This window comes from Salvia splendens, chromosome 4 (assembly GCF_004379255.2).
Source record: "Salvia splendens isolate huo1 chromosome 4, SspV2, whole genome shotgun sequence".
NCBI classification, from domain to species: Eukaryota; Viridiplantae; Streptophyta; class Magnoliopsida; order Lamiales; family Lamiaceae; genus Salvia; species Salvia splendens.
The window spans coordinates 39677407-39685893 of record NC_056035.1 but is presented as its reverse complement, the minus strand read 5'-3'; the positions used below and the strand labels follow the sequence as shown (position 1 = coordinate 39685893).

The 8487-nt window shown below is 44.5% G+C and overlaps 1 protein-coding gene across 1 annotated transcript; it reads right to left on the bottom strand.

The window, feature by feature from the left end:
• Window positions 1-5560: 5560 nt before the first annotated feature.
• Window positions 5561-8376, bottom strand: LOC121798712 (growth-regulating factor 5-like). Its single transcript, XM_042197850.1, has 4 exons — window positions 7556-8376; window positions 6765-7164; window positions 5818-6075; window positions 5561-5707 (listed from the first exon to the last, which is right to left on the bottom strand). Coding segments are annotated over exons 1-4 (1008 nt in total). The 5' UTR covers window positions 7905-8376; the 3' UTR covers window positions 5561-5706.
• Window positions 8377-8487: the final 111 nt, after the last annotated feature.

The following is an 8487-nucleotide window of genomic DNA, read 5'->3' as shown; positions in this document are numbered from 1 at the left end:
TTGTCACAGAAAAGTCTAATTTTCTCTTTTGGAGGGAAACCAATTTCCGTGAGTAATCTTCGCAGCCACAAGATCTCGGTGATTCCACTCTTCACTCCACGGAACTCTGCTTCTGCACTAGATAATGCCACCACTTTCTGCTTCTTACTCCTCCAAGTGACCAAGTTTCCACCAACGAAGGTGAAATATCCAGCTGTAGATCTTCTATCGTTCGGGTTGCTGGCCCAATCAGCGTCAGTGTACCCCTCTATTTCAAGGTTCTCCTTCCTTTCGAGTAGTACGCCATATCCTGTTGTCCCCTTTAGGTACCGCACAATTCTAAGGGCCGCTTCCATGTGCTCTTCCTGAGGTTTGTGCATGAACTGGCTCACAACTCCTACTGCATATGCAATGTCCGGCCTCGTATGGGCGAGGTAGATCAATTTCCCTACAAGGCATTGATATCTTTCTCGATCTGTCATTGCAGCCCCCTCAAGGATCTTCAGTCCGTGATTCATCATAATCGGAGTCTCAGCTGGTCTACACTCGAGTAGTCCGGTTTCTGCCAGTAAGTCTAAGACATACTTTTTCTGTCTTAGGAAGATGCCCCTTTTTGATCTCAGGATTTCAATCCCCAGAAAATACTTCATTGCACCAAGGTCTTTCATCTCAAATTCCTGGAACAAGTTCTTTTTCAATTCTTCGATCTCTTCGATGTCATCACCTGTGATAATCATGTCGTCAACGTAAATGATTAGACACGTTATCTTCCCATCCCTTTTCTTTAGAAACAGAGTGTGATCTGCATTGCTCTGTTTGTAGCCATATTTTGTCATGGCCTGGCAGAATCGCCCGAACCATACTCTAGGTGATTGCTTTAGCCCGTAGAGTGTCTTCCTTAGTCTGCATACTTCCCCTTTCCCGAAATCTCCCGAAAATCCTGGGGGAGCCTCCATATACACCTCCTCATTCTTCTTCAATTCGCCATGTAGAAAGGCGTTAGTCACGTCGAACTGATGTAATGGCCAGTCTTTGCAAGCTGCCACAGACAATAAGGTGCGTACTGTACTCATTTTTGCCACCGGGGAGAATGTTTCATCGTAGTCTATCCCATAGGTCTGGGTGTACCCTTTTGCTACCAATCTCGCTTTGTATCTCTCGATTGATCCATCTGCTCGTCGCTTGATAGTGAACACCCACTTGCATCCAACTGGTTTCTTTCCCTTTGGCAAGATACATTGTTCCCACGTTCCGTTCTTGATTAGGGCATCCATTTCCTTCTTCATAGCTTCCCTCCAGTGTTTATGCCTCATTGCTTCTTCCCACGACTGAGGAATGTGTACTTCCTCATATAGAGCTGCTTCGAAGGCTCTGGCCATCTCCGTGTATTGTCCCTGAACAGTGTTTGCTATTGAGTATCTGGACTTTGGACCTTGCCAGTCTGGAGAGTACCGTTTTGGTGGCACACCCCTTGTGCTCCTGGTCGGTAAATATCCACTTGTACTTGGATCCGGTTGGGCCACACTGTCCTCCTGTCTCACATCGTTAGCACTAACCTGAGGACTCATATGAGTACTAGAGCTTACCTCAGGATTCGAAGGCGGAGATGATGGTGGGGTAGAAGCATCGAACCCCTCAGACTGTATATGAGTGGGTAGAGACGTCTCGGCGGTTACATTAACTTCCTCTGATGGACCGACATCCAGTGTAGACATGGGCAATGGACCGGCGGGTGTAGGATCGGGTGGCGGTGGAGTAGGAGTTGGGATGGGCAAGGATGAGGGTGTATGAAGCCAACTTAGCGAGTCTGTAGTTTTATTCTCCCCCTGACTGCTAAGTTGGTGGAAAAAGTACTCAGATTCGACAAAGTCACAATTCAAGGTTGTGTGTAGATGATGTGTTTTGGGGTCATAGCATCGGTATCCCTTCTGATTTTTTCCGTATCCTAAAAACACACACTTGACAGCATTCGGTGAGAATTTAGATCGGTTCTGTTTTGGGATGTGGACAAATACTGTGCATCCAAAAACTTTGGGTTCGAGAGTGAGAGAGGATGGAATATCTATATAGGCTGAGAGAAAATCCAAAGGAGGTTTAAAATTTAGGATATGGGTAGGGAGTCGGTTAAGAAGGTAAACTGATGTGGCTATGGCTTCAGGCCAGAAGGAGTGTGGGACACGGGATTCGATGATTAGGGCTCGGGTCATTTCTAAGAGGATCCTATTTTTCCTTTCTGCCACCCCATTTTGTTCAGGCGTGTATGGACAGGTGGTTTGGTGAACAAGGCCTTTTTCAGTGAAAAATTGTTTCATTTTGGTGTTTACATACTCCCCCCCATTATCAGTCCTAAGTATTTGGATATTCTGTTTGTGTTGGGTTTGTATGAGACTATAGAATTGGGTAAATTTATCAAAAACTTCAGACTTAGAGTTCAAAAAATATACCCACGTCATTCTAGAGCAATCATCAACAAACAACAAGAAATATCTAAAGCCATTATTACTAGTAACAGGTGCAGGGCCCCAAACATCAGAGTGTATTAAAGAAAAAACAGACTTCGCACGAGTATTATTGAGTTTATATGAATGTCGGTGGCTTTTGGCCAAAAAACATGTCTCACAATTCAAAGGGTGTGAAGTGGCTAAATTTGGATAAAGTAACCGTAAATATCCTATGGATGGATGTCCTAACCGGCGGTGCCAAAGCCAGGTCTGTCTGTCAGTCAGTCCTTGAGTCAGCATCGCAGTACCCTGTTGAGCCATCTCATCCACGTAGTAGAGTCCTCGGTGTTCAGTGCCACGCCCAACTATCTCCCCCGTCCTCGTATCCTGTAAAATGCAACAGCCAGGTTGCATTAGTAAGTTACAGTGAAGTTCTCTTGTCGCCTGACTGACGGACACCAATTTATGAGACAAGGAGGGGACATATAAACAATTTGAAAGGCTCAATTTAGGTGAAATGGTAATAGTGCCCGCCCCTTGAACCTGTGCTAAATCCCCACTAGCAGTTCTAATATATTTTTTCCTAGTGCCCGAAATGTCCTTAAAATCAGATGCATCCCAAGACATTGTGTCTGTCGCCCCACAGTCAAAAATCCAATGATAATCTTTGTCCTGGGTTTCGGTGGAAGTAGACGAGAGTGCTAAGGCTTGAAAAGAATTTTTACATGCTATATTGGGCTCAAAATCGAAATTATAATTCGGATTTTGGGACTTTAGGGACTTATTATGCACAGTTTTGACTTTATAGGGTGAACAATGTGATAAATAGGATGGATGGGGCTGTTTTTGTGAGACTTGAGCAGTAGGAGGACTAAAAAGAGATAGACTTAAGTTTTGGGGTGGAAAATGATATAACTTCGAAACTGAGGGGTTAAATGAGTTCAACCCCTCATTACCTCCATTCGTTACCCTAGCCGCCATGGCCGATCCCCTCTCTTCCTCGGCACTTCGATTTCCAGCCGGTGGTGGACCGATGCTGCCCGCCGGGGCACCGCCGGCGTTGGAAGCTCGGTTTTCTCCACCTGCCCAGACTCCAGGCGCCGCCATCTGTCCTCCCTGGAACCACGGTTGACTGCCGCCACCGTCTGCCCAAGCTCCAGCCGCTATCGGTGCTCCTCCCTGCGTCGCCGTTTGAACACCGTGATTCCACGGTTGGTCACTGACGGCGACGGCTGCCCTTCCTCCGGCGTTTCGATTTCGGGCAGCTCTTGCCTTTTTCATGTCATCCCACCATTCTGGGAACCCGATTCGCAAAAAACATCCGTCTCGGGTGTGTTTCTTCCCCCCACAGTGAGAGCATGTGAGTTTGCTCTTGTCTTCGTCTCCCTTTCGGCTGTTCCACGTTCTGTTTGGGGCTGAGTTTGACTGTGGTGGAGGTCGGGTTCGGTCGGTGGCCGCTAGTCCAGAGCCGATGCCATTATTCGGTGGTTCTGTGGTTCCGAGGACGCCTTCATTAATTGAATGCCTTCGTACCATCCCGTAAGCTTTCCGGACAGTTGGTAGTGGATCTTTGTCCATGATTTCTCTTTTGATGCTTGCGTATTTTTCATCCAGTGCACTTAGGAATTGGTAGAGGCGATGTCGTTGCTCCCTTTTGTTGTAGTTCTCGACGTCTGTCGGGCTGGGGTCTCTGGAATCAATGGATATCCATAGATCCTGCATCTTGTTCCATAGGCCCTCCAATGTCATGTTCCCCTGTTTGACTGTCATGACTTGTCTGTGCAGGTCATAGATTTGAAACGGATCAGCCCCGCTCCCGTAGGTGACTGCCAGGCCTTCCCAGAGGTCTCGGGCAGTAGCGTACTGAGATACTTCATTCACGAGCTCTGCCTCGAGATTGTTGATGACCCAATTGAATACGCAATGGTCCCGTTGCTGCCATCTTGCGTAGCCGGGGTCATTGGTTGGGGGAGGTTTTGAAACTCCAGAAATGTGAGAGGTCAAACCTTTCCCCCCAATCGCTCGTTCCATAAGATTAACCCATAGGGGGTAATTATCCCCGTTGAGTTTGGTTTTGATGGAGATTTCTCCAAAGGATTCTGGTTGGTTTGGATTTGGTGGTGTGGCTGCGGTCGATGATGAATCCGCTTTGTCGGGTATTCTGAGACTTTGTTTGAGGAATTCTGCAAATTGTGCAGCAAATTCCGTTGGAAAATTCATTGGGTTTGGGTGGTTTTTTGGTGTTTCTGTATCTGAGTTTTCGGAGTCTGACATGGTTGGTTTTGGATTTGCAGGGTTGAGGGTTGAAGGTTAATCAACAAGGCTGGGAAAAGGGACGATGAGGAACGTCGTATTTCTGAGTCCCCATCTCAAATGCCTGCTCTGATACCATCTTAAAGATGGTAATCAAGAGATATGAGATTGGTAGTAGAAAACATTGTAAGTATCGTAGGATTTCTGTTGTATATCTTATATTTCACTGTGTACAATGCACTCCCTTTTATAGTTGTAAATACAAGATAAATATGGAAAAGATCAATTTATTCTAATTGTATCAATTCCCTATTGATTTGATTCTTCTTCCTAGAATAGAGTGGTTTATGCTTCTTTCCTTTCTTGGTGTGTAGGATATTCCCTTTTCCTTTCTTGACAGATCTATGGTTAAACTAAGCCGACCATCTCGGTCGAAATCAGATCAGTAGTTCTGGTTTTCAAACCATAACTGCCTCTCACGTAATAAAATGGAATTGATTATGTCAGTTTCATAGTTTGATTCTAGAAGTTTCGGATGAGTAATCATCGATTGACGCATTGGCAATAAAAATTGTCCATTTTGAACCGGAATCGCCAGTTTTTAAATCGGGCCAAAAAATCATCCATTTTGAACCGGAGTCGGCCGTTCTTAAATTGGGCCCCACATGGAATCGTATAGTTATGCATAAAATCAAAATTTTGCCAGAATTAGATAATTCACATAAATTTATATATTATGATGGAATATCCAAATTTTAGATGAACAAGGGGTACCTAGAAATAGTTACACTAGTTATTCTCAACATTATTAGGTTAGTTCGTTGAAGTGATGAGAGTGAGAGATGTACAGTCAATTTGTTGTGATGATAAAAAGTGGAGTAAAAACATGAGGCAAAATTGGCAGGTGGCTTTCAAACAATATAGAATACCAAAATCCAACAGATTCCCACACACTACACTTTCCACTCAAGGAAAACTAATAAAAACTGTGTCCCAACCACCCTCCACCACTCCCCCCGTTTCCTTCATTCATTCTGCACCAAAACAATAAATCAATTAATACTAAGAAAAAAAAACACACATGAAAATACATTTTGTCTGATTTGCAAAATGGCATTGGTTTTTCTGGATCAAGAATCTTTACCATTTTTGTGTCACAAAGAAGTCATGCAGCGAATTCGGAACCGACATAGACAGGTGCGTCGGCATTTTGTCGTCGGTGTCAGTGTCTTTTGGTGCCCACTCGTCGATAAAATGGTGCATCACTTTCTTCGGCCGTTCCTCCGAAGTGTAGTACCGCTCCTGCTCGTATTGGCGGTAGCTCTTGTCGGAGTGGTACGCGGTGTCGTTGTGTTTTAACGTCTCGGACGAGAAGAAGTCACTTTCACCTTTAATCCCAAGCCTACACACAAACACTAGTCTATTAGAATAGAAAACTTAAATCCCACATTTTGTTAGTTGCTTTAGTTTAGAGTATCCACTCTAAGGCGGACGTCCCCAATAGCCCCGCCCCCTTATTTGTCCACAGTTTTTTTGTCCGCGCCCAAAAAAAAAGTTTCCGCCACTATAGGCTGACACTTCCAATAGCCCCGAAATTTTATAACCAATTAAATCAATAATAACAAAAAACGTGTATTAAAAAAAATTCCTCCTTCCTTCTCCCCTCCTCTCTCAAAAAATGTCGAAAATTAAAAAAAATTAAAAATTTCAAGGGCCGAAAATTCAAGGGGACGGTCGGCGCGCCTATCGCCCCGGAGGTTCGGGACCGGCGCGTCCTCGCACTAAACTCGCCGATGGGCGTTCCACCCCGGAAATGGCGTCCGGCTCGGGGTGGCCTCTCGCTCCACTATAGCTCGGCGGGAAGGGGGCGGCCGGCGCGCCGCCCCGATACCCATAACATTGAAGTTGGTAATAAAATATACTCCATCTATCCTAACCCAACATGAGCTATTAATACTCTTTTATTAAAATCATTTTCTATTTTAACAAAAACCAATTACTAAAATCTATTCTATTTTATTAAGTGCATTTAGCTTAATAAAAATCATTTTCTTTATTACTCAATTAACTTGGGACGGAGAGACGGTAAACCTGCAGTCTTTAAGCGGAGGGTGCGAATGGAGATTCGAATCAAGGAAAAAGTTCGCGCTCTCCGCGGCAGGTCGGGAAGAGGGGAAATGAGGATAGAGGAAGTGCGATTCCGCGGCCGTGGATGCGAGGTAAGAAATGGGAGTCGTCGACCAGGAGGAGGACGCGGACACATTGCGGGCGTGAAGCGACGGCGAGGCTGCTGCGGCAGCGGAAGTGGGCGACGGAATTTCCACAGGCTTTCTTGAACGGTTTCGGCCTCTGTGCATGTGCCGCTCGCAGTATTTCGAATCGGGATACGCCTCCTTCGAGCATCTCCACTTCTTGCCGTCTGTCCTCCGGCACCGCCCCGGCTCCGGGTCGATCTTCCGGCCGAAGCCCATGTGGAAGCTGTTCCATCCAACTGCACCAATCCGTTCGTCAGAAAATAACAACACCAAGATTTAACGCGAAAAAACCATAAACGCACCAAAGTACTCCAAGATTAAGTTAACAGAAAAAAACAACTAAAACAATGACGAAACAAAACGACACCAAGATTTAACGTGGAAAATACAGTAGACGCGTGAAGGCAACCAAAATATCCACTAAATAATCGTCCTTGAAAACAAATTAATACTATTCCAATCACCAAAAACAAGAAACAAACAGGGCACACGAAACAAAACAAAACAAAACAAAGATAAAGCAACACCAAGATTTTACGCGTAAAAAACTCGAAAACAAAAAAGAAACTAACACCAATTTCAATGAGAAAACAAAAATTGGAGAAAAGGGGAAAGAAAAAGCAGTACTGTGTTGGGGTTGGTGGATGAGGAATTTGGAGGAGAGAGAGGAATCAAGGCTGGTTCTGATGGTGAAGAGGAGATCTGGAGGAATGGGCATGCCAGAGACCATGTACTTGAACACAAGAGCTTGATGCTCAAGCTCTTGCCATTGCGAGGCAGTGAAAGGAAACCTTGTACTACCACTACTACTCCTTACACCACCGCCACCACCACTCATCATCTTCTTCTTCCTTTTTCTTCCTCTGAGAGAGAGAGAGGGTAAGGTGTTTGATGAAAGTACTGAGAGAGAAGAAAGGGGAAAGGGTGAATGGAGAGAGAGAGGGGGGGGAGTAGGTATATTTATTTCAGGGACCATTTGAGCTGCAGAATCTTCTGTACATGGATAAAAACTAATGGTTCTGATCACACTGCTGCAGCAACAACACACTCTCTTTTTCTTTTCTTTTCTTTTCTTTTCTTTTCTTTTATTTCAATTTCAATTTCAATTTCAATTTCAATTTCAATTTCTGAGTGTGTCTATGTCTGAGCGTGTACTGTGCATATATTATGACTACTGCAGAGGCAGCAGCAGCTCTGTGGGCATCTGCTGACACTGGTGCCTTTATGGCAGCCCCTGCCTCTGACACATACACGGAAACCCATAAACTAAAGCCACAAATTAAGATTTTTTTACATTGGTTTAGAGGGTGATTTAATTGTTTCTTTTTGTTTAGTCATGAGATAATTGTACTGTTATTACTGCTTTTTTAACTGTGCTGCTCTCTTTTCTTTTTCTTACTAGCTCTGTAAACACCCACTTACTATTTTCACCTTTCTTCATGTGCCTCCTCTTTCTCTCTCTCTCTCACATGAACAGCACTAGTCGTTGGGAAGGAGATGTCCTAATTAAAGTTGCTTTGTACTGGATTTTATTATCAATTTTATCTTGAATTTTGAAA

Coding starts and splice junctions, on each gene's coding strand:
- LOC121798712 (XM_042197850.1), bottom strand. CDS start 7,904: ATGGTCCCTGAAATAAATATACCTACTCCCCCCCCTCTCTCTCTCCAT. Junction 7,165..7,555: donor CATCCACCAACCCCAACACA/GTACTGCTTTTT, acceptor GGATTGGTGCAG/TTGGATGGAACAGCTTCCAC. Junction 6,076..6,764: donor CCTCCGCTTAAAGACTGCAG/GTTTACCGTCTC, acceptor GTTTGTGTGTAG/GCTTGGGATTAAAGGTGAAA.